At 45.9% G+C, this 26769-nt stretch overlaps 1 protein-coding gene across 2 annotated transcripts in view; it reads left to right on the plus strand.

Moving 5' to 3' along the window:
* LOC8023923 (diacylglycerol O-acyltransferase 1) overlaps positions 1 to 26769 on the plus strand; it is a 111218-nt gene that overhangs the window by 68182 nt on the left and 16267 nt on the right. For both annotated transcript variants that reach the window (XM_042292111.1, XM_042292112.1), the window contains 2 exons: positions 7640 to 7752; positions 24324 to 24477. In XM_042292111.1, coding sequence (XP_042148045.1) covers positions 7640 to 7752; positions 24324 to 24477 — 267 coding nt within the window. The remainder of the gene's footprint in view (positions 1 to 7639; positions 7753 to 24323; positions 24478 to 26769) is intronic.

Here is a 26769-nt window from a genome sequence, read left to right on the forward strand (position 1 = left end):
GTTTGAGGCCAGGACAGGAGTATTGCGGACTAAGACGTACCGGGTTAAGTACCAGGAGATGGACACTTTATGTAGTGTGTGTGGGGAGCAGGAGGAAACGGATGAACACTTAATACTTTTCTGTAAAGGGCTTCACCCAACAGTTAACAGTGACCGGGCGGATTTAATCAAAGCATTGGGTTTTAAAGACAGTGAAGGAAAAATAGACTTTACACGGGTAGAAATAACCAAGCGGAGGTTATCAGACTGGTGGCTAAAATCGAGGCAGGGGTGAGATTTAATCTTGGAATTCAAAACATATAATTAGATTTATAATGTTGGCTAGGTGGCGCAAGCCACCGCCCGATTCACAGGGTTTAGCCAGATCCATCCATCCATCCATCCATCAAATTTGGCAATTTTCGCCACTCATCTCTAATTATGCTACAAAATGTGGATCTGAATATTATTTAACAAAACTTTTAGGAAACATTCGCCGGCTATTTATTGTTTACGATCGCGGTGCTGGTGAGGTAGGCTCTTACCCAATAGGCGACGTGGATTCGGCTGACGTGCTCCGCTTCTGCGGATGCATCGTAGTGAAAAGGCAGAGCTTTCGAAGGAAAGAAGTGGCAAAAGAGTCCAGTTTTCTTTTAAAAGTTCTATAGCAAATAATTTTTTTTGGCTCCCTAGTTTTGTGTTTTTGTGTTTCTTTTCACACCTTTTACGACGTGCGGTGGATGAAATTCGATTTTAAAATCATTTCATGGTCCCTTTAACATTCATGTTCCCTCGGGGCGTTCTTTCTGCGCTCAAGCGTAGGGTTCTTGTTTCCGCCGCCTCAAAACATGGCGTTACAATCGCCGCCTCTACTGCTGCCGGGCCGACCCTACTTGCCCCTAGATGGCGCAAGTTGTCCTGTCGCGTCCTATGCGGCCGGTTCGCTGCCACTCGCCCTTTGGTTTGCTTGCCTGATTTCATTTCTCCTCGATTTCATTCTCGTCTTCTGGGGCTTTTGTTTTATATCTTTTTTCATAAACCACTGTAGCGCAACTTCAGAGAAGCTGCTCCTCAAGTGGGTAGGAGGCAAGGAGCACACATTTACTTTTTATACAATCTTTATTATTTACACAGATCTCATACATAAAATGGCAGATATATACAGATAATAAAATTTACGGAACAATAGAACAGATGGCACGAGAAGCACGTAAGAGCACAATGAAAGAAATATACATTTATAAAAGATATCGCACCACCACAGTTTTGATCAGCAGAACCTTCTATGTTTTGTAGACAAAAAAATATGAGTTTTTTGTTACTCAGCTGATAGATGACTTGTTTTACGGTTTTCGTGCTTTCCTGTCAGCTGCAGGCCTTTTCAAATGAGGTTTTGGCAGATCTCGTCTTTTAAAAGGCGTATATTTACCAAGGTTCATAGCAGAACATCTGGAGGAAATTCTAGCAGATTGCTGGACAGAGAAGGTGTCCGACTGTTCTGTCAAAGCACTAAGATTCTTCATCACATTATCGTTGTATACCAGTGTGAGAATGCACGCCAGAAAGCACTCAAGCTTGCCCACAAAAGTAAGGCAAGGGTCTGTGGGCAAAAAGAGAACACTAAAAGTGCCTGTGTCGTCCTGTGTGCTTAGCACGTGGTACGGTTTGATCTGCCTGCGAATTTCAGGTGCAACGTCGCTCATACGTACAAAAAAACGAAAACAAACGAATGTTAAGTGCTGTGTTCACGGGGTTTCTGCCGCACGAGACTGAAAATCGCAACCAGGATCGCGCAACATGAAATGAGCTTGAAATGAAAGCGACGAAAAACGAAACTTTACGTCTCGCTTCCGAACTCCTTTGTGAATACAGGGTGATTCAAAGAGACGCCAGGCTCTTTAAATCGACCGCAAAATTTGGTTTCTTAACCTATCGCGCTACGACTTTGTGCAGCGTTGCCCACAGATGGTGCATTTTTTTTTTTGTGTGTGTGAAATTTGCAAAGAGCGAACTTACCTTAGGAAAAAGTAAAGAAAAAAATAGGCTTAGCTCCTATGTAAACGTAGCGACGCCACCGGTCTTCAAACAAGACGGCACCGTTTCGCACGGGAGACAAGAGATGGCGCAAGCGGTCGCGACGCCAACTGCCGCCAACGAACGAGCATACGACACCGAGAGTCGGCGTCTTTAGCAGACAAGGAACTGCAGTTTCTTTGTTGTTACCGCGCCTGTTTTTGTTTCTGCGACTGTCGTCGCCTGCGGAATGCGCGCCACTTTTGAACCGAAAAGATTGTCTGCTAAAGACGCCGGCTCTCGGCGCCGTATGCTCGTTCGTTGGCGTAATCGTTGGCGGCGTTCGTTGCGCCATCTCTTGTCTCCCGTGCGAAAGGGCGCCGTGTTGTTTGAAGACCGGTGGCGTCGCTGCGTTTCTATAGGAGCTAAGCATTTTTCTTTTTTTACTTTTGCCTCAGGTAAGTTCGCTCTTTGCAAATTTTACAAAAAAAAAAAAATGCACCATCCATGGGCAACGCTGCACAAAGTCGTAGCGCTATAGGTTAAGAAACCGAATTTTGCGGTTGATTTAAAGAGCCTGGCGTCTCCTTGAATCACCCTGTAGAAAGAACGACAACACTTTCGACTTGCTGGAGTTCCCGCACCATTTCGCAGGGTAGTAGCGCCAAGGTATCCTCTTCCAAGAGCACCAGAACTTTAGAAGTCAAATTAGCGCGGACCGAGCGAACACCACGCTTTCCGCAGACAACTCGGAGCAGACGATCACGCTCATCGGATGTCGGCGACCGTTGCACCGGTGGCACCGGTTGCGCCGTTGCCATGGCCACCGGCCCAGCGGCAATGTTGATCGTAACGCCATATTTTGAGGCGGTGGAAACAAGAAGCCTACGCTTGAGCGCAGAAAGTGCGCCCCAAAGTAACACAGATGTTAACGGCTGTACCCGTCCTAGTGGCCGGAGTGGGTGATCAACATATTTGACGTCATCGTGACGTCATCCTGACTCTTGGCGGCCTCTACCGAGGCTTCCTTGAACGCCGCTGGCTGCGTGAGCCTGGCAAAACTGGCAAAACCATGCCGGAAAAAGAAAAAACAAAGAACTGGTGTCGCTACCGATGGGGCGTCGAAGACGCCATCCTTTTATTACGAAACCGAAACCAATAAAAGTTACAATACCGAAACCGAAACTGACCAAATCGCGATAGAGGGGCGCCGTAAATATGTCTTTAGAAACTTAGGAGTAAAAGAGGGTGAATACAGTTATTATTATAAGCACAGGAAATAAATGTGTAAATCAGGACATGCACCGACGCGCTATTTGTTTCGGGTGCAATGCAGTAGGGAGTAGATTTATTTTTATTTTTTTGTGGAGTTTACTTTTAATTTACGCTCAGCTTACATTATTTTATTAGTAAATTATTTTGCCGCACCATGCTCCTAAGTCTTATTTAGAGTATGGCCCCAAAATGCCTTCTGAAAAGCAAGCATTGCAATAGGGTATTTTCCTCTAAATTGTGACTGTATCTGAGTATTTGATTCTAGCATTAATTTCGAGCTACGAAACTCTTTGAACGTTCATAACCCCATTGATGTACAACGATGATGTGTTATGTAACCTGGGCTGAAATCATTTTTGCCATCCGAAAGTATTGAAAAATAAGCGTAACACTTTCGCACAATTAACTTGAATAATGTACTTTTATGCATGCTGGAATTCTAGCAACATATTCTTTGGACGTGGAACAGATATTTTCATCATACAGCCCAGGCTACATAACACTTACATCAAATGGGCCGGTGTATTTCTGACAGGGACTATTTTTACCTCAATGGGATGTCTGACAAATATATCAGCTTCGTCCAGACACAACTTTCCAAAAGCACAGAAACATGGTCCCATTGATCCGATTCTCAATTGTTGCGTCCAATATGCATTTACATCGTTCTGACAGACATACGTCTAATTGGTTCCTATTGCTCAAATATACATGCACAATTGGCCTAGACATTCCTCTTTCGCCAACAAAACATTTCGTTTGACAGGTAAAAATTTCTAATGGTCCGACTCCGATAAAGTCCCTATGGAAGCAGTCCAACCTCCCATAGGACCAAAAGATATACCTATTGGCATTCCTATTCCTCTTTTATTTTCATGTGTATTCAATTAAAACAAAATGACAGCTCAGAGTTAATTAATCAGCTTAGAGTGTATTTCGTCTTATTCTTACTGGTTTTTAGAGCGCAGCTCTTAGGGGCCCGTTCCCGGCTTGAGCGGTGCCGGCGTCGGCGTCGCCGTCGGCGTAACCAAGGTCACCCCAAGGTCACGCGGCCCCCCAAGGTCACATGACCCCCAGAGGTCACGTGACCCCTCCCCCAGGGTCACGTGACCCCCAAGGTCACGTGACACCCAAAGCCACGTGACCCCCGAGGTCACGTGACCCCCCCCCCCCCCGAAGTCACGCGACACCCCCCCCAAAGTCACGTGACCACCCCCCGGGTCACGTGACCCCCCCGCCGAGGTCACGTGACCACCCTGATGACGTCACCGACATCCGCATCGTCATCATCGCTGATGATGTCATCGGAGTCCGCATCGTCATCGTCACTGATGACGTCATCAGTGACGTCACTGATGACATCATCGGCATCGTTACGTGACCCTCCAAGGTCACGTGACTCCCCCCCTGGACACTTCACCCCCCCCCAGTACCCTTCCCTCCTCCTCCTCAAGAGCTGCGCTCTAATTCGGTGTTACAGGGAGTTGTAAACGGCTTTCACTTTTTTTTATTCTGTGTAAATTTGTGATTATGTTTCTGTGAGATTGTGTGAGAGTTGGTCTAAAGTTTTGCCCGGTATTAGGTCAACAGTTGCTACTTATAAATGTTTTGAAAAATGTTCTTAGCAGCACTCTGTATTTTTAATATTAAACAGCAGTGCTTCCCAAACTGTGAGGCGCGAACCCCAGGAGTGTCATGACTGATCTAGCGGAGTTTCGCAAAACAACTGCTGGCTTGTTTCTTTCTTCTTTTTTTTTTTTCAATGTTTTTAAATTTGTGAAAATTACCTGTATTACCTGAGAAACTAAATTTCAGAGTCAATTTCGATATGTTACTGCTTATGCACTGAGATGGTAAGACTTGCGGTCTAGCCAAATGCGAATGGAGGAGGGGGCGGGGTCGTGGCAGAATATATTTTATAATTTAGTGGATTGCGCGCGTAGGGAAGTTTGGGAGCAGATTCTGTATATTGAGTCATTATGTCTATCGCTGTGTCATTTTGATCATAGAGTTATTATAACGTACGCTAGAGGTTCAACTGGCGCTAGTGTCTATGCGACTTCCGTGACGCAAATTGAAGCAGACAGCAACCAGTCTACTTTTGCGGTGCTCCTGTGCATTCCTATGGGAAAACGCGCATGCATTTTTCCTCTTCGCCGGAAAATAACACGGAACACTTTGGTTATTGGGGTCGTACCGAATAGTATGTACCTTGATTAACACTGTGAAAGTGTAATTGCTTTAGTTTGCGCATTTTTCTTCATCAGTGAACGATGTTTAACTTCGCTACATTTCAGTTCTAAACGTGCTTTCCGCAGCTGGTGTGTAAAAACAAGCGACTATTCAAAGCAAAATTACAATCGAAACAAATATAGAGTGGGTTCAAGACTCGCCAGCATTCCGGTGACGATTGTATATTGATAATATACCAGTCCTGTCACTATATGAAAATGATCCCGTCGTGCATGAGCGGATAAAAACCTTCAAAACGTGGATAATAAAGTTCGTGGGCTATGAAAGGTGTCTCTTCGTATTGTTTTCTCTGTCGGGCAGCTTTTATCGCGCACTTATTCTCAAAGATATCGAGCGCGCGGGTGATATTTTGAACGTACAAGCAGCTTCGCTCAGGAAGCGGTACTTATTTAAAATCGGAATAGATTACGTGGCCTTCAATTTATTTTGATTGTACATGCACTGCGAGTTACTGATCTAGTGTTACTGCGCAGTTCTTGCCGCCGCTCTTGATTTTCCAGAGGTCCTCCGTTCGTTTGGCATGTATATCCCCCATGCAGGAAATTGCCGACGCCGCGTTCGCGCTAACAGTGTCCGACAGTGCACATAAATACACGTACGAAGCCGTTTTAGCACCGTTTTTAATGCGATGAATTCGAAAGAAAAACGCCGTAACTGACCAATTCTTTCGTCGGCCTGACTGAGAAATGTTCCAAACTACCTAGTACGTACGAATTATTCGGGATATTTGCTCTTATGATCGGGCGCAGAGAGAAAATGCACTCACTTTTTCCCACAGAAATGCATTACCGGAAGTCAATTTTCGACTGGTTGCTGTCTGCTTCAATTTGCGTCAGCACACTAGCGCCACTTGAACCTCTAGCGTACATTATAATAACTCTATGATTTTGATCGCCCGAGACAGTGTGGTAGTTGAGAATGGGAATAATTGAATATGTTTTGATTTCATAGAAGGGTTAATAAATGGTTAATAAATATGAGAAGTTATTGGATCGCAATTTTGAACATGACTTTATTTGAGGAGGATGTCTTCTGAATAGCAGGTAATCTGCATTCATGATTGTCTTCACCTTTGCCTTTATCGAATTCCTCCGCTGTGGATCAGCTGATGTCTCTTGGGTGCCTTATGGTAGAACTCACTTGAGTGCCTTTGGATAAACTCAAAAGAAGGGATATTGCATACCTAATGATAATACTCGTTTCCATGAGTAATCAGTACATTTATAAACTCAAAAGGAATTGATATTGACTGGGTAACAATAAAACTCGTTGGAATTTGTAATGAGTAAAGTCAAAAGAATGGATATTGTGTTCTTAGTGATAACACTCATTCCAATATTTAATGAGTAAACTCAAAAGAATTGATATTGATTGGGTAACGATAAACCTCACTTGAATTTGTAATGAGTAAATTCAAAAGAATAGATATTGAGTGGGTAATGATAACACTCATTTGAATGTGTAATGACTAAATTCAAAATAATAAATATTAGTTTTGTAATGATAAAACTCATTTAACGTTGAGTTTCATTTGACTATAAAAACACATTAGAAGCTCAATTCAAACTTATTGTTCATTTTTGTAAGGGTAATTTCCAGTTCCGGTCTCTTACGTTTTTCACAATTAGCTAGTGTAACGCAATAGAACTTATCGTTTAGTTTTTAGGGCCTTTCAAGAGCTTATGTTAATCAAACAGCTTGAAATCCGAGAGGTTTCCGGCACAAATGGCAGAAACATTCACCTTATAGACAGCATTAAAGAGTGTTATATTGTTTGTTCTTTATGCGTCCTCCTTTCGGGGTTCACAAATCTTGAAATCCGATGTCTGACTTCCATAACCTCGCCTGTCCTCTTGCTCTTACCGTTCCTTGTTCGTAAGTCTCGAACCACCGAAAACAGCCAAGGATCGGCAGGGCAGCCTTTGTCCACGTTTATCGCTGTTGTAGCATTTAGTACGGAATTAGGGTTGGTGGTAAAGGTTTATTTTCAAGTGCTGCACAGAGTAATTCACCCAGTTACTAGTTGAAAAAGTGAACATGAAAGTTCGGTTTAATCTGTTTAAAGAACGTGTACGCGTCCACTGACAAGCCAACATCATTTTCTGTTGTTGGCGTCCAGGTGATTAACATCTTCATCTGGCTTGTGATCTTCTACTGGTTCTTTCATTCAACGCTCAACATGACGGCTGAGGTGCTCAGGTTTGCCGACAGGGAGTTCTACAGGGACTGGTGGTGAGTGAACTTTTCCAGATATAGAATGATATTCAGAGATATTAAGATATTGTTAGGATTGCTTTTGGCAAAATGTGCTCAAGCACAGGCTCCCAAGTGGAAGCTCCACAAGACGAACCCATTTGGGATTTGGGGAAGATCACTATTGATAACGTTGCGAATTCCAGTAGAGACCCCCACGAAGCTGAGAAGTTGGGTGCTTATTGCTCCCACATTGGGAGCCCATTTTGAGCTGCTGGGGTCGTGGCTAATAATCTGTGTTTTTATTTTATCGTTTCATTGGGCAACGTTGCGCCTAATCTTAAAGTACGCAATAAAAATAGTACTTAAGGAGGGCTGCCCATTATCTCCCCTGCTCTTTGTGATATACATTACTGAAATGGAGAAAAAGATTAGAGCAATGCAATTTAGAATTAGATCTGACTTACATGCAGACGACATGGTACTTGTAGCAGAGTGTCGAGAGACAAAGCAGAGACTAATTAGAATTTGCAGCGGGGAAGGGGACACTTTAGGGCTAAACTTCAGTAGGAACAAGTCTGGAATACTAGTTCATAACGACGCGAAGGGAGAAACTCTGGAGATGCAAGACGCTGTGATAGAACATATACGTAAGCACAAATATCTGGGTGCATGGTTAAATGAGGGAAGAAAATATCTGAAACATTAAGATATTGTAATAAAGAAGGGGAAAAGAAATTCAGCTATTATCAAACACAAAGCACTTCGGAACTTTAATAAATACGAAGTTGTGAGGGGGGTATGGAAAGGAGCAATAATACCAGGGTTGACTTTCGGTAATGCAGCCTTGTGTATCAAATCTGAAGTACATTCAAGCTTAGAGGTAAGGCAAAGAGTGTAGGCAGGTTAGCTTTTGGGGACATGGTAACACACCAAATGAAGAAGTACAGGGAATATGGGTTGGGCATCCCTTGAGAGCAGAGAGGCAACAAGTAAAGCTTGACCAAAGGCTAACTGATATGAAGCAGATGAGGTGGGCAGCTAGGGTATATAAGTAAAAATGCATGAAAAGCTTGAACAAAAATTGAACGAAACGAACTCGAAAGCTCGGAAATAAATTTCTACAGGCGGGCAGTGAAACGAATTCAGTAGAAAACAGAGTTAAGGAAGCATGGAGAGAGAGAGAAATCTGGAAAGAAAGTATGCAGAAGAAATCATCTTTAACTATGTATAGGTTATAAAAACAGAAATAAAGAAAAATAAATTCAAAATCGCTACAGCAATATACTTGACCTTACTCTGGTCACTTCTTTGGTCGATGTCAGACTTGCAGAGCAACCGCTATTACGAGTGGATGATTATCATCAGCCATTTATTGTATCATTTTCCTTCCCAGTGGACAAGCGAATTTTTTCATTGACAGTGGTGGCTACCAAAAGATTATTGGGTTATGGCGATATTTATACAGCGTGTAGTTGGTCAGCCATTAAAGTTGCGACGAGTCACACGCTGTAGATGAGCAATTTAGCCAGTGCAGTACAACCGCTAGCCTGGGGTCTTTAACGTGCACCACGCAGTCGTGATACACGACCGCACGCCGGTACGATGCTCATCCAGATCGAAACGGGCAGGGGCGGGGCTCGAGCCCAGGATCCCTGGGTTCTGCAGCGCGAGCTTTCGCTCCACGCGCGTCGAGCTGGGTGTGCGCTTTAGCCCACTCGGCCACCGGTCTCCTCCCCCCCCCCCCCCCCCCCCCCCCCTTGGTGGCTACCTATTCCTTGTATCAGCATCTTCGGGACTATGACTGGAGTGGTGTTCTAAAGGATCGATGCGCCGAGTCATCTACGGATAAACTTTCCGGTATCATTAAGGAAAGCATAGAATTGTTTATACCAAAGAAGGTATCCCGCAAATCTAACTATCCCCATGGTTCACAAAGCAACTTAGGCATTGGTTAAACACGAACTACACGATCATCGCCTTTATCGGAAAACTGGATTATCAGATTGGTATAAAAATATAGTTAGTGTCAAGCATTGGCGAAAATAATGCTTGAGCAAGATAAGCGAGAGCGCGATAACATTACGGAGATATCGTTGAGCACACGGCCGCAGTGCCTATGGAAATATGTCACGGAGAGCACGGAAGATAATGTTGCTACTATCACACTGCAAGATGGCGAATATTTTTATTCGGATCCGGTAGATATAACAAATCGTTTTTCGAAGCACTTTAGCTCTTGTTTCAATACTAACGATTGCCCATTGCCCTGCTCGAATACAAACTGCACAAATTCATTGTTTCTCGCTCCACTAAATGAAAGTAAAGTATTGAAGGCCACTAGAAAATCGAAACCGAAGTTGTCTGGAGGAGCGGATGGAATTCCTAATTTTATAGTGAAAGGTTGTACTCAACTACTTTGTGCAGTGCTTCTTCACACATCTTTAATTTCTCAATTGAGTCTGGAATTTTTTCTGCCGCTTGGAAACGATCTGTTGTGGTTCCGTTGCATAAATCGAGCAACCGTTCGACGGTTGATAATTATCCGCCTGTAGTATATCAGAGTTCAGTATATCAAAAGTTTTCAAAATTGTTTTGTATACTGGCCTTTATACGTATTTTTGTCAGAAGATTATTCCAGAACAGTACGGTTTTATGAAAGGCCGATCTCCGGAGACCAAGCTGTGCTCCTTCTTGAATCATGTCGTACCATTTGTACGTAGCCAAAGCCACGCAGATGTCGTGTACTTTGATATGAAGCATTCGGTAAAATAAATCATAAGCTACTTCTGAGAAAGCTCTGCATCTACGGTCTGTGTTCTAAGTACTGTCGGCTTTTTGAAAGATTTATCTCACCAGGTATATTTTGTGCGAGTGCCGAGCTGCTTACCAGCTCCTTTTTTATCTTCTTCGGGCATTCCACAAGGCTACAATATTGGTCCTTTGTTGTTTTTAATTTTCGTGAATGATATATCTTCCGCCATTAAGCATGCGCAATTACTGTTATTTGCTGACGACATTAAGTTGTTTAGTGTGGTTAATACGGTAAAGGACTGGGAGCGTCTACAGCGTGATGTAAATTCAATTTCGGCGTGGTGTTCTCTGAATGGCCTTGTTTTGAATGAGATGAAGACAGAAATTATGTAATTTTCGAGAAAGCGCGATATTGTGAACTCTTCTTGCACGTTAGACGACAACGCTATCGCTTGTATTTCTGTGAATCGAGATCTGGGAGTGTGTGTGAATCCTGTATTTAATTTTATCCACCCTGTCATTGCTATAACGAATGCATCATCTAAAGTCTTGGGAGCCATTACACGTGTAACATAAATTTTTCGAATTCACTTTGCTTTTTACATTTGTTTTGCTCACTCGTGCGTTATCGTATTGAATACGCCTCGGCAGTGTGGAATTGTATTGGAGTTACAAATTAATGTATCATCAGGCGTGTTCAAAGAAAATTCATTCGTGTACTTTATGATCGCTACTTTTATTTAGATTGCTACAAATAGTGCGCGAATATGCAGACTGATGCAACTGGATACATTGCGTAACAGAAGAATGAGACATGATTTGAAGTTTCTGCACAAGGTCGCGAATGGAATATTTGGTTCATCTGTACTACTTTGTTGCATTTACCCACGCGCTCCTCAATTTTCTTGCAGATCGCATTCAATGTTTTACCCTTCTGATTTTCATAAAGCAGAACGGATGACTCTGCTATAATTAGCACATAACGACTATGAATAGATTGCTGCGAAATAGTAGCCTTGATATTTTTCATGACGCGGATAGATTTAGAAGTTCTGTTAATTAAACTGTGTTGTTCTAAAGTTTCTTTACCTATTCATATTTTTGATCTGCTGTTACATACTAATCTGGAAAGTGCACCACTGAAAAGGCGTCAGGCTGTTCGTGGGCCACTCAATATAAATGAATGAATAAGAAAAAACTCGTTGACTCAAACGACTGAGTCGTAAAACTACGCGAGTGAGACGGCGGACGTCGCATGGTGTCAGAAGTGGGACTCAGTTGTTTGAGTCTTAGGCAAGATCAAAGTGTGCATTACAGAGGAAGATTAAAGTCTACATATCTGAAGATTTTACGCGAGGTTACTTTTGGAGCGCAACTCTAAAGGCTCTGTTATACTCCGACGTTGAGCACAGCGAAGGTAGCGAAGCGCAGAAAGTAGGCCTTTGATTGGCCGGCAAGAAGGAACTTGATAGCTGTAACCAATAGAAAGCTCTGTACGCTGCGCTACGCCGCGTTTGCTACGCTCGACGTCGGAATGTAACAGACGCTTTAGGCGCCCGTTTCCGGTTTAGGCGCCCGTCGGCGTAATCGCGAGTTGCATTATGAAACGTTTCCCATAATGACGTCATACGTGACGTCACGAGGGTCACAATGGTCACGTGTGACGTCACGAGGGTCACAATGGTCACGTGTGACGTCACTCGTAACCGCGCGTTTCATTATGGGACGTCTCCCATAATAACGTCACACGTGACGTCACGTGTGACGTCACGAAGGTCACTCGTGAAGGTTGCGACAAAGGTCAAGACCTTCGCAGGTCACGACTCCGAGGCCTTCACGAGTGATGTCACGAGGGGGAGGGAGGAGGAGGAGGGGAGGGGGAGCAGGAAGAGGGGATGAGGGCGCGGAGGAGGAGGGGTATACCCTCCTCCTCCTCCCTCTAATTCCGCAGTACAGGGAGTTGTAAACGTATTTCTTTTTTTTTTTTTCTTTAGTTAAAGTCACCCATTCACGATGGACCGCAGCGGACCTTAGATGCCATCCCAGCTAGAGAAGCTGAATATGCTCCGCTTGCGTAGCAGAGTATTGCAATGGTGCTCCGGGGGCAGCCATGTTGGATCCAAGGCAGCACTGCGAGAAGCGATCGTCGCTTCTTCAGGAGATCCGGAGGCGCGGATGGCGTGGCTGTCAGGCGGCGTGCTTACTGCGGCGTGCGGATAACCCCAGGCAGCACACAGTATTGCGCCAATATTGGCCTCGGATCGGAGAAATCGGGGCAATATCGTTTTGATGCTGCCGATATTGGCGCGGGCCAGTATTACTGCGATGTGGCCGATGTTGGCGGAACATCACTTGGGTCGGCCAACGCCACGCTGATATACAGTATCCAGCGCCGTTTTGCGGTAATTTGTTGGGTCTGAACCGGCTATATCGGACGTTATTAGGCATCCTTGACCGTTTCTAAAACGATACTGAATCGGTGAATCGCGCCGGCCAATTGCGGCAGCCGCCGCTGTTGCCACGGGCCGCACCGAGGGCGCGCCGGGCAATCAGCAGCTGAAACTGGGTCTTTACGTACAAACAAACGGAGAAAACTCTTTTTGTAGTAACCTTTATCGCAGATTCGTACAAAACGGGAAAGGGGGGGGGGGGGGGGGGGGGCGCGTGATGTTTTCTAGTTTACAAGGTTTGCGGCACAATCAATATTGTTTTTATACAACCATGCCTCAGCGGTGATTTCAGATAGCGCGTCCTGACTTAGGCGCATCCTAACTATAGACAGTAATTCGCGGCGCGTCCGCTCGGGAGCCGGTGCTGGCACCCCTTCCACTGTATCTGTTTCGGAGCCAAAATGGCAGATTAAAGCCAAAATAGAAGTCATGTGCAGTTCCTCGAGTGGCCGGCGCGGGAGAAATGGCGGCGTTGCGATCGCTATTAGCTCGGTTCTCGAGTACGGATCGGTGCCACTTTTTCAGAGCACCGCTCTATGGCACTTTCCCAACTGATCGGTTCTAGGAACGTTGGCTTGGACCAATTAACTCCTCTGACGAAGCAGCGGCCGCGGCCATGTAACCGATATTCGCCCGTTTCTGCCCAGAACTCGAATGATATCGTCGATTTTTGCCCATTTTTAGAACAATCGTTAACAGATATTGGCCCAATACTGAACCGTGGTTAAAAAAATGAACTGGGCCTATATTGTGCGTAATATTCTCCCGACGCTGGCCCAGTGTCGGCGTGCTGCCTGGGGTACGCCGCGCGTGCACCGTCGTCTCGTCACTCGTTTTCGTTTCCTGATTTTCTCTATGTTATCGGTAGAAATAATCGTAGCCGACGAAAGCGTCCTCCCTTTGAAACCCGTACGCGTTGTTGTCTGCTCCGAGGTGCCCGGATGTGCCGGTCGCGTATCACTCCGCGAGCGCCGCAGACGCCATCAACGCGATCGTCCTCCGTGTAGTTTGCTTCCCAGACTGAAAACAAGTTTCAAAACATCGCTCACGTTATAAAACAACGCGATTATGCTTTACCCAGTGGCTACACATAATGTTCATTGACCAAGAAACTTTCAAGTTAGTACGATTTTAGTAGGTGATGTATTTTTTAGGGCTGGGCGTCGATTAAAAAGTGAAAGCCGTTTACAGCTCCCTGTAACGCCGAATTAGAGCGCAGCTCTTCAGGAGGAGGAGGGAAGGGTACTGAGGTGAGGAGGGGGGTCACGTGACCTGGGGGAGGGGGGGTCACGTGACCCCCCCTCCCCGAGGTCACTGAGGTACTCGAGGTCCTCCCGAAGGAACCCGAGGTCCTTCGGGAGGACCTCGGAATCCTTTGGGAAAGTTTACCCATAATGCACTGCACGGTTACGCCAACGGCGACGGCGACTCTGCTCAAGCCGGAAACTGGGGCCTAAGAGCTGCGCTCTAAAATTTTAACCCGATTAATCGCCACCCTTTAATCGATTAATCCGTTGCGTTGATTTGTATAAATAATATATTTTAAAAAATGCAAAAACTTGTCTTGCTTTTGAAGACTTATTTTACCCTCTAGTACACGGCGCAAAGGACATTTACAATTGGGGATACAGAGAGTTCAACGATTCAAAGGCATATATTTTTCCTCCAGCTACGAAGACAAAGAAGTTTGTCCACATTCTATGGCAGGAGCGAGTTTTTTTGTTTGATCACAATCATGATGCTGAGCTGAAGAGACGCTCACACGGTGTTGAGGGGGCTGGGACGCACATCGCCCTCTTAACGATTGGGAACTAGCTCGGGAAAAACGGACTCGAGCCCTACGCTCGCCACCACAGCAACGGGTCCAGGTCATCGTCTGTTACTTCTGGCAGCGAACATCTTGGCAGGAGCTTGTGGCTTTTTCACCCTCCTCCGAGATGGAGTATTTTTTCCTTCTTTTGTGTGTTGTGGCGATTAGAGCCACTCTATATGGCAGCGCAGCTGCCAGAGTAGCGACACGACGCAAAATTATCTAGATGCACGACGTCAGAAGCGCTGATAGTGATCTCCATTTTGGGCCTGGGAGGTTGCCATGGCAACCGTGCTTCTAGCGACGCCGGGCGCCAACCTTTATCTAGTTCATATCTCCATTCGTTAATTGAAAAGTGGTAAAAGACCTAAAAGACGCTTTGCATGGCGGTACGGCACGGGCCTCTGGAGGAACGGTGCCTGATTCTTCTGTGAAATGAGACGATTTGCAGCGTGCGCGGACAAGGCGAGTAGTTTTCCGCGCCGCCGGGATGGCGGTCGCTTCGTGGGACCAGTGTTGGACAAAATAGCCGATAAAAGTATTTAAGTTAAGTTACTAAATACCTGCGTCATAAAGTATTTAAAATACTACTCAAGTTACTTTCACTGTAAAGTATCTTGAGCAGAGTACAGATACTTAGAAATGTATTTCAGTTACTTTTGAAGATACTTCCGCATTGCTTAATTTGTATCGACGTCATTGACGACAGCTATTGAGCTACGCAAATCTGGGTTACCAGAATGGTTTATTAACACGCAACAACAGAAAACGAGAAAAAAAGTATCGTAGGGCTATTTTATGCAGTCCGACTATAAAGAGCAAAATATTGTCACGAATGATAAATGATGAGGCGGCGAATAACTGAAGAAGCTAAACGTTTAATGGGGCCAACTTGTTCCTAAAACAAAAGAGAGAAAGGCTAGCGTCGCAGGCGTCGATGTGGGCGAAACAACAGGATCGACCGCTGGGGCGAGACTGACTCCGGACCGCCACTCGGAGCACCTTTTGTACCCGCGTAGCTTTCTGGAACATTCGGCGTAAAAAGTTCGGCGCGTAGAACTTTCGTAACTCAATCAGACGACAAAATTCTCGAACTTACCACAGTGTCAAGTTGAAGGAATAAATAAGAGAGAAGTCCGCTTTCTGGTATCGAACCCGGCGCCTCCGCGCGAGAGCCAAGCGCGATAATCATTCGGGCACCCGCTCGCTGGGCGACGCGCGGTGCAGTATCACTGATAGATGTTACAAAACATTTCTGAGACAACAAGAAAGAGGTAAGAGTCAAAGTACAGGCTAGCTGGTGGAAGTCAACCATTTCGTCGTTTACCCTGAGACTGGGGTTTTTTTTTTGAAGAGCAGAAGTAACAGAAAAAACAGACAGGTCCCAAACTCAGCTATACGTTTATTTCAACAACTTCCTCTTATATAGTTCGTTTTCGTCGTCAACAACCAATCACATACGACTTGTCCTTTGCACCGTGACTTTACAGGTTCCACTCTATCACAAAAGAAGCGGACACTCCCAACGTTTCCAAGTGAAAAGGTTCTAGCAGAAGATATGCCTCACAAAGCTTCAAGCAACTCTTTTGTGTCCTCACAATAAACAGGACAACAGCCCACAACAACATCCCACTCAAAACTGGTCACCTCCAAAATTGTAGAAAACAGACGTGTGGTTTTAAGTATGTAGGCCAGACCTCTCGGTGTTTAAACGATCGTTTAACAGAACACAAAAGGAATGTTAAATATAATGCAGCGAATTCGGAGTTGGCTAAGCATCTGGAGGAGTGTAGAAACTGCACAACGGATTGGTCTGGAACGGATCTAGTTGTTAAGGAAAGGAACGATGTTAAAAGGGTGGTAAGAGAAACAATTAGGATTAGATCGTTGGGAAATTGCATTAGTCAACCTTCCATGCAAATAGGGAACCGCTGCAAGCAATTTTTACAATTTTAAGTGCTTTTTTTTCTGTTAGTCATCCTGAAGGGCTTTTTTGGTGTGTATTGTTTGTGGTGTGTACTGGTGTGTATTGTCTGTTTTCTACAATTTTGGAGGTGACCAGTTTTGAGTGGGATGTTGTTGTGGGCTGTTCTCCTGTTTATTGTGAGGACACAAAAGAGTTGCTTGAAGCTTTGTGAGGCATATCTTCTGCTAGAACCTTTTCACTTGGAAACGTTGGGAGTGTCCGCTTCTTTTGTGATAGAGTGGAACCTGTAAAGTCACGGTGCAAAGGACAAGTCGTATGTGATTGGTTGTTGACGACGAAAACGAACTATATAAGAGGAAGCTGTTGAAATAAACGTATAGCTGAGTTTGAGACCTGTCTGTTTTTTCTGTTACTTCTGCTCTTCAAAAAAAAACCCAGTCTCAGGGTAAACGACAAAATGGAAGAAAGAGGTCGCGTTAGCTATCGGGGAGGAGATCAGAACGTGGCGCCCCAAGCGGTTAACTTTAGAACTAGATGAGGACAACAAATACAATGGCTCTTTTGTTACCATTCCGGCCTGCATGAACGATGCAGCATGCACGGTCCTCAGCTAAGCACAAAAGCCGAAGTGGGTCAAGCTCGCATCCTCTGAAGGCTGTTTCGGGACAGATCCGGCACTTAACGTCATGGACATTCCCACAAGGCCTGTGGGAACGTCCATGACGTTAAACATTGAGGTGTGGGGACAGCAAACGGGATAGAGCGCCTCGCCGATAGTGACATGGCTGAATATCACATCCGGCGGCGCACGCATCGTTGAACAACAATCCATATTCCCTATACGGGGAGTTCAGTATAAACGAACTTCAGATACGGATATGAGTGAATGGATAACAAAGAGAACCCACATAATAGCCACGGCACGTCACCCTGCTCGCAGTTCGTTTCCTGTCCTGTTCTCTGGTTATCAATGTTCGCTTACAGAGAGTGTTCGCGAGCGCAATAAGCGCCAGACTGACAACACAAAGAAGAAAAAAAACCTTGACGTTTTACCCCAGCGGGGTCAAATGGACAAAAAGCAAAACAAGAATGTCTACTTTTTTGTGTGTGTTCACTTTTCCGGATGGCATCTTTACTTCCGTAAAACCACACCTTTGGTTTGAGAATTTTTGGGGGGAAACAAAAGGCGCCGTTGGGAAGGCCGAGTGGAGAACCTTCATTGTACAAACTTTCGGCTGAAATATGAGTCACAGTCGGCAAGAAAGCGATATTTTCAGGAGCTCAATCTAAGTCACCGTAGCTAATCGGAGCTAACAACAGGATTCGGTTGCTCGAAAGAATGCTCACGTTTCCTCGTGCCACGCCCACCCCACTTCATACCGAAAAACTTGGAAAATGGCGGAATGTCAAAATGTATTTAAGATAATGAGTACAAGATACTCGGAATTGTAATTAAGATAGAGTATTAAATACTCTTTATTAAAGGTATTTGCAAGATACCAAGATACTCCAAAAAGTATTTAAGATATAGTATCTTGAGTAGAGTATTTGAGATAGGCACAAGTCTGCGTGGGACGAACGTACCGTTCTTGTACTTTCGGACTTCGCTCCTATGAAACAAAATTCGATTATGCCGGCCATGACAGGACGATTGCCTTGGGACATGACTGCTGCTCGACCGCCCCATAGTAAGAGAATGTATGCTTAGCACCATACTTCTTCAAGACCCAATCATTCATTCAAGATGAGATTATCTCACCGACTGGCGAGGAGCGACGTGGACGACGGTATCACCCTCATTTTCGGCGATGAACAGTCGACGGGGTTAAATTAAGAAGGACAGCACGGTGGTCTACAGAGGATTGTTAACGTCATCAAAAGAGACGGACGCCGGGTATGAGGTGTTCTTGCCGACAGGTCAAGTGATCGTCCGGAAGTTTACCGGCATGCAAAATGTCAATATTTTTATCTGGTGTAGCACACATACCCGTGCTAAAGGGGCCATGAAATGATTCTTTAACTTCTTCTTCCTTAGCTTTAATCCTCAACTCAAAAGAGAACAGTGGAATCACGCGGTCGTGACATGCAAGGACACCGGTGCGATGACCCCAAGCTTCCACCGTGATTTTTAAGCACACCATAGAACTTGTCATTCGCAAGTGCACTCATGTGCACTCATTGGCCACAAACGCGAATTCAAATATTCATCGACGAATTGATTGTTGACGAGTAAATACGTCCGAGCGACGCAGTTTTCGTGTCAAATGCGTGAGTTGGGGTCGGTTGACGTCATTTTGGCTTTTGTAGGCATTACAAAGAGGATATTTAGAACCATACACACATGATGATAGCATCATAGCACAAGGACATTAATGAGTGCAAAACGGGCCCAGCTGCAGAAAATAAATATTACACTCGTAAAAAATATTTTTCTGTAACTTGTTAATTACAAAGACGAACACACCTCTGAGCTTAAAAATTTAATAGTATGTGTTGATGCATTCTTATAGAGCAGGTCATTTCATATACGTCATTTGAGCAAACGCCAGCTTGTCACTTGAAAAAAAAACAATCCAAAAAACACTGCGATCAAATGCAAGCTATTGCAACGAATGGACGTTTATCAAAGTCTTCAGAACTGTCGATTCGTAAAATCGTCGATTAGTACAAAAGGTTAAAGGTCGCAGGCGCTTTCTCACTTAAAGTTGCCGTGATTACTCGGTGACCCAGGGCTGAAACAACTTCCCCTAGGCCCTACACACGACGTATACCTTTCGTTTCGATTCTCAGAAATTCCAACATTCAAAGGAAGCTAGAAAATGCGAAAATGTTATCCTAAAAGCTATATCGTAAGATCGTTGAGTAGTACAGAACGTAAAGATCGCAAGGGCTCCTTCACTAACTGCTCATTCACACTGGAAGCGGATCCGTGTTCGCAAAGCGGTTGCGAACGCGGTTGTATAAAGATCCAGTGCAATTGCACGCGCACTCGAGACTGGGACAAAAAGGGACGGACAAACACAAAGTGTTTGTCCGTCCCTTTTTGTCCCAGACATCGAGTGCGCGTGCAATTGCACTGGATCTTTATACAACCGCGTTCGCAACCGCTTTGCGAACGCGGATCCGCTTCCAGTGTGAATGAGCGGTAAAAGTTTGAGATTACGCGGTTACCTGGGGCTGAAACAACTCCCCCAAGGTTCAACATGCGACGCATACAATTTGCATTGATTCTCAGACATTCCACCGTTCAAACAAGGCTAGGAGTATACGAAAATTGCATGCAAAATGTCTTATCGATCCTCGAACACATCCAGGAATCCGAGCACCCTACGGCGATATGGCTGATGCTGTCGCAAAGGTGCTAAAATCCAGAGCGATCTTGCACAGAAAAGGTATAAAGTCACATTCTTTCGGATCTTCACGTTATACCTGCGTCAGAGAGCACGAACAATACCGAAATCGTCGGCAAGCAGCGGCACATTACGACTACCGCGCACCGAACAAACTCGTATCCACCAGCTCTGGGCGCTGCCATCTTACCGGTGACATCACGGCTCTTTTGAAGTCACATGACGAGTATTCGCTCGGTTGCTAAGGAAACCAAGCCAGCTCAGCTCGTTGCTATGGTACCGCGTTTGACCAATCACGATGAGAGGCGGCACAGGGAAAAGCGTGGCGCTACTCTGGCAGCTACGCTGCCATATATACTTTGTTTCACCTTGTGTTGTACCGCAGGAAAGGCTACAAGCGCGAGCTCCTTGCTCTATGGCACACCTCGGCGGCACAAGCTCTCGTGCATGAAGGGCAGCTGCCAACGCTATGAGCTCGCGCTTCTAGCCTTCGCTGCGGTACAACATAAGGTGAAACGGAGTATAGACGCTTTACACACGCGCCAAATTGCAGCCACCATTGCTGACCTTCTCTTGACTTACCGAGATGCCGAGCAACTGAAACGGTAGTTGACGATCCTCTACAAATGCCGATGCTTTAGAAAAGGACACAGTTGAATCTAATATGGCAATAACCTGGCCTGCTATGGTAATGATGAAGTGAAATAAACGGAATAAAAGGAAACAAAAACTGAAGGTCAGTTATGGCGGCGTCCATGCACAGCTGCTGCAAAGCGTCTATAGAGTGGCTCTAGTCGCGATGAATCGTAGAGTTATTACAATAAGCGCTAGAGGTTCAGTGGCGCTAGTGTGCTGTTTCATTTTTAGTTGAATTTTGAAGCAGACAGCAAGCAGTCTAAATTTGACTTCCAATATAGCATTGCTATGGGAAAACGCGAATGCGTTTTCTCTTCGCGCTCAATTATAAGAGCAAATATTGCTCAGTGTTGCGACAGAATAAAAAGTTTGGAACGTTTTACAGTCGGATGTACGAAAATATGCTTCAGCTAGAGCCTTTTTCTTTAGAATTCAGGCGTCGAACACTTGGCTATTATAGCCCAATACAGATGTAAAATACGTGTTGACGTTGCAGACTACTATTATAGAGCACGTATTTAGTCATACAATCAATGCTATAAAGAACACAGAGTAAATCGGCTTGAGGAAACACCAAAAGGACGCTAGTATATGCAAAATCAAGCAATCATAAAAGACGACCAGAACGAATCATGGAGTTATGGAACGAGGAAAACTTACTGGATTAGTAAAAAATTTTGCATGAATAATCGAAAATAAAGCAGTAACCGAGTGCTGTTGTTCTGAAGTAAATACGATTGTTGTACTTTTTGCTTGAATTCATAGCTTTTATTGACCTATAACGCTGTACAACTTAGACCTGGGCCTCAATTTCTGCTAACTTAAAAATAGCTCAGTAATAAAAGAAAACATGAAATAAATTAATTGCACTTTTATAACGTGAACAAAACTACATAAAACTGCATTACGAGTAAAGTAACTACGCTGATTTCTATTAATCCCTGGCGAAGAAAAAAAGAGCACGTACGTTTTCCCATAGGAATGCACAGGAAGGCTGGAAATGTAGACTGCATGCTGTCTGCTTCAATTTGCAACCGGAAGTCCAGTAGACACTAGCGCCAGCTGAGCCTCTAGCGTTTATTTTAATAACTCTATGCGATAAGTGTCCGACAACATATATTTCAGCTGGGAAAGCCCATGGCACACGTGTTCCCCGGCGATCTTTGTCGATGCAAGCGAGGCTCTTGAACCGAGCGTCGAGGCCCGTCGCCATCTCGTAATGCTGCAGCGGCGTACTTGGGTGCTTTGCTCGTAGGTGATACTGGAGCGAACTTACGCTTCCACTACACGAAAACGTCTTTTTGCAGATGAGGCAGTGGACTTCTTTCAAGGTAAATACTTCACCGCTGGAGTTTACTTTAAACCCACACATTCCGGCGAGGTTCTTTCATGCTCGTGAACTCGTCTATGTTTACAGGCCGTATACTGGAACAAGTAACAATGGCGTTGTCAGCTTCCCAGCTTGTTTGTCTTCTTCGTTGTCTTGAATGGGCAGGATGTGTTATAGATCCTCAACACGTGACGTTTCGCGGTCGCGCGGGGATCAGTTGCGGCCCCGGCTTGTTTGTCTGGCCTCGGCAGAACCCTATGTATATCCTCTAACGCGTGACGCTTCGCGAGCGCGAGAATTGAACCTTGCCCATAGCACCTGGCTGGGAACGGAAAACCGCTCGGGACAGAACGACCGGATGCACGCCACGCAGCGTTTTCCTTGGATGTGGGGGCATCAGTGTCCCCTAGTTCGGGCAGGTCGTCCAGGATAGAGCCGTGGGTGCGTCCAATTGACAAACCGATTAACTTGTGAAAAAAACATTCGCGATTAAAGCCTTAATCGATTAATCGGAAGGCTAATCGATCAATTACCCAGCACTGGTATTTTTCGCAAACGCAAAGCGAGAAACATGCTCCGCCCGAAACTGGGCGCATGCTAGGTCGCTTTCCAGGTTGGATCCAGTTCGGTGCACGTGCTTCTCAGGCAATACGGACTTGGCGGCGCAAGGAAAAGAAACGTGATACTCTCACTCTGCAAACCGAGGTTCTAGAGTAACTCTAATCCCAGCGAAATGAGTACGCCCCCGCTCATTTCTGCTTCTCTCACGAAGTTCACGTCAAACTCGCACGGCATTAGAATGGCTCGAAGCGTCTGCTGCTGGCAATCGTAAGGTGAAACGGAGTGTATTTCTGTCTCCACGGTCTTAATCCGTCCCAGAAAGTCGGCTTGCTATGAACGAGCGAAATTAGCAGCTCGTTTTGTGCGTGCGGGACGACTCCATGGCGTCCGTTGCCTTCGCTTTACGACGACGACGCGCGTGACGCATCCGCTTCCCCGGTCCTCTTCTCCCGATCGGGCCTATTGTCACGTGACAGCGTGCCCTTCGCGCCATCCGTGCTGCCATTGGCTGCGGCCCTCCGGCAGTCGGAGGGCGGTGCGACGAATACTCCAGCAAGTTGGACGCATGCCGGAGCCGGACAAAGTCCGACGCTCCGGTGCGACGAAAACTCTCGCCTCCGACCGTCGTTCCGACAGTTGGCACGTCGGATCGAAGTTTTGACGTGCAGGCGTCTCGCGCTTAACAACGCAGTTATTTATCGACTTTTGCCGGCGCGCCGCCACCCGAGAAGCGTCCGGCGCTTGCCTTACGCCAGTTTTTTTACCAGTAGCGGACTGCCACTCGCGTGGTGATTTGCACTGAGCCACCTCGCATTGGAAATTGTAAGAGACGATTTAACGTGCCGGCAACCTGGTAAAACGCTTTAGATCGCCAGATTGTCCAGAAGACTTAGTTATAGTTGGGGACCCGATGTTCTCGGGCCTATCTCGGTATTTTTTTACAGCGGAGCTGTTAAGGGCTAGCATTCCCAGTATCATGTCCGCGAGCAGCGGTCGACACTGAACTCTGGACCGCAACCGCCACCGCCATCTATGAACGACGGCGGAAACCAGACAACCGGCTTGCCGGTTCTCTGGTTGCCGCCGTCGCTTATATAGATTGCGGTAACCTTTCCAGCCTTTCCACGGTGGGTTGCCGACTTCCGGCCGGCCATTAGTTCATTCCCACCAGAGTGAAAAGGCTGAAAGTTTCTTCACGTGTGGTTAAAACTATTGCCGATGAGGAGCAGCTTCGTCTCTGTCCTTCCGTAGAAGATAAAACCCTCCTTAGAAGGCGAAACTGTTGTGTGCCTGATTGTTCCTTGCAGGCTGCGCCTTGCTAGAGCGGCCACGTCGAACGCTCTTTATAAGGGCAAGTTCCGCCTTTTCCTGCACGCGACCACCATTTTTCCTTCTGCTTCCTGATCGTCCCCAAAAACAGACGCACACTTGACGAAACGAGTGACGTTGCGTCTTCTTAAAGTTACCTCACGTAGTTTCACAAATGTTAATGCCCAAAATCGGCTTAAACAGCTCAAAAAGGGCTGTATAAAGTCGGAGGTAAGATGGCGGCTCCGTTAATAAGTGACAGAATTGTCCCCACACTGGGGGGGCCGCCAGCCTAGTAACATTGAGGCACTCTGCTCACCAATGGCAATAGCTAGAGTCAGCCCTAAAGAGGCCGACTAGGCATCGAAACGTCGGGTCACCAATTAGGGCTTGGTTGGACGTCCATAATGAGCATTCGTCTTCAGTCGTGTACGTCCCCCACTTCTCACGGTCACTGGTTTACAGGGCTGTTCGGATTATGCAGGAACGCCGAGACAGTGCAGTACTTCTGGCAGAACTGGAACGTGCCGGTGTACCATTGGTGCTTGCGCCACCTGTACAGGCCCCTCCTCGGCACGGGCATGTCCAGGTTCAACGCCAGCTGCTTCGTCTTTCTCGTATCCGCCTTCTTTCACGAGGTGAGCTACTATTCGTACAGGTGTTGATCAGTCGGGTCGTAACCGCTCACCCCGTAATCCTTCAAGACACACTTAAAGGGCCCATGAAACGATTTTTGGGTTGGGATAAATCATTTTAGATTGGGATTTTACTAATAGCACATCGTTCAGTGGACCAAAAGAAAAAAGGTAGAAAGTCAAAAGCCTGACTTTCAGTGCGAAAATTTGAAAACAGAGCGGACTATTTCGTACCTCCTCCCCTTCGCAACCTCTCTGCCTTTTCACTGTGATACATCCGCGGTCCCAAAAGCGCGTTATCGGGTCCAAACTGACGTCACACGCAACCGGACCTCACTTATTCCCTTCACCCCTAAGCTGACATTGTGGTGGAAGCTACGCGCTTGCCGGACCAATCAGCCGCCTCCCTTTCATCACCTGACTTCATTCTCTGCAGCCACATTTGCCACGCTCACGTGGCAAGTGTGGCTGGCCCAACGAGCACGTAGCTTCAACAGCACTGTCAGCTTCGGAATGAACGGGGTGGGGAAAGCAACTTTTGTCTGAATTTTGAGCGACGGGCTAATCTTCTAGGGGGAGAATGGATGTGTCCGGGATTACACAAACAAGAGTGCGAGCAAGAGGGGACTCCCCCTTTTCGTCTTCTTTAACCGTTTGGTGGAACGCGCGATTTATGAGTTGAGGAGGAAAGCGAAACAGGAAAAAGTTGGAAAAGCGTTTCATGACCCCTTTAAGTCCTAAAAAATGTTTCTAAGTAATTGGATAGGACAAGGATGTAACAAAGCATACTCCCCCCACCCCCCTCCTCAAAACGCATACGCTCCATGGCCGGTGAGCTTTTCTCCGCATCCGCCGGTTTTGCACTGAGCTTTTCTCCGGTGAGCTTATCTCCGCTGAGCTTTTCTCTTCTCCGGTAAGCTTTTCTCAGGTGAGCTGTTCTCCGGGATTCTACCTTTATGTGCGCGTTTAGCCATAAGCACAATGAAGAAGCGAGGTCACTAAAGGGTGACTGACTTCGCTTCTTCGGTCACTGTTCGGGTTCAGAAACTTCGGTTCACGAAGTTTCTTGGGCGCGGCACAATGGCTCTCCGGCATATCTTGAGTCAAGCAAACTTGATCTTATCAGCTCTACTTAGTTTCGGTGACCTAAACTTTGGTCCGAAATCGCTGCTTTTCTGCCTGTTATGGCTTATCTGTCGATACCTTTGTATGAGATGGGGTACCAGTTCTCCTAAAAATGGTGCTATGTCCATCGCGTCCACACTTTATCCACACCCGTGTTTTGCACAAATAGCAAAAAAAAAAAGGTGAGGCGAGCTTTTGTCCGGGTTTGCGAAAAAACGGGTGAGTTTTTGTCCGGTGAGCTTCTGTCCGGTGAGCTTTGGTCCGGTGAGTTTAATTCCCCTTAAACGTCGAGCCAAATGAAATGACAGACCTAATTTTAAGGGGTCATGAAACGATATCGGGTTGGAATGATGAATGATCATGACTTTGCAGAGGCGTACAGGTTCTGTCTGGCCAAACTATACTCGAACAGACCACCATTGAATCGGAAGCTTCTTTGTTGCGGTGAAATTGCGAAGATAAAAGGGGACTGTTTCTTTCAGTCTTGCGCACGCAGAGCTTAATGACGTAATTGTGGAATCGAAATCACCCGTCGGACGACAGTCGAGCGTGGATCATGGATTGGACACGAGAACCGCGTGAGCATTAGACTTCGCCTCGTCACAATCAATGCCTCGGCGGACACTCGGGTGGTGGCTCGTGTCCAACGACTGCGGTGATGAGAAAAGCCGAACTCTAACAATGCCTGGAGCACAGCACGCGTTGTCTAGTTTGCCAACCCCAGCGGGCGGTTATGCTTATGATTAACGTTGGCAGCGTATGATAGGCACCAGGTCATGCGGCCGTTCATTCTCGCTCCCAGTTAATTAAGGGGATGAACGATGCCCGTATTTCTTGCATTTTTTTGGCGACTACCTTTGCATAAAAATAAAAACTAAGGCGAGTTTATTCGGTTATTAACGTTATGGAGGGATTGTAAGTAGTATTTAGCGAAATTATAAAAATCGTTTCATAACCTGTTTAAGGGGATGACGAAATGCGATTGCTACCGAAATATTACATCAGAGTGAACCCGCGTTCCACTCAAAAACCGATAATAAAAATGCTACCTTCAACGTCAGAGCGAACCTTCGGCAGGTTCTTTTTATTTTTATTTAGCGTATTGGGGCTAGCCGTGAAGCCAAACCTGGTTTGCAGACGTTACGAAAATATAAGCACATTTAAGTATTA

The sequence above is a fragment of the Ixodes scapularis genome, unplaced genomic scaffold (assembly GCF_016920785.2).
Source record: "Ixodes scapularis isolate PalLabHiFi unplaced genomic scaffold, ASM1692078v2 PGA_scaffold2__306_contigs__length_199485367, whole genome shotgun sequence".
NCBI lineage: Eukaryota > Metazoa > Arthropoda > Arachnida > Ixodida > Ixodidae > Ixodes > Ixodes scapularis.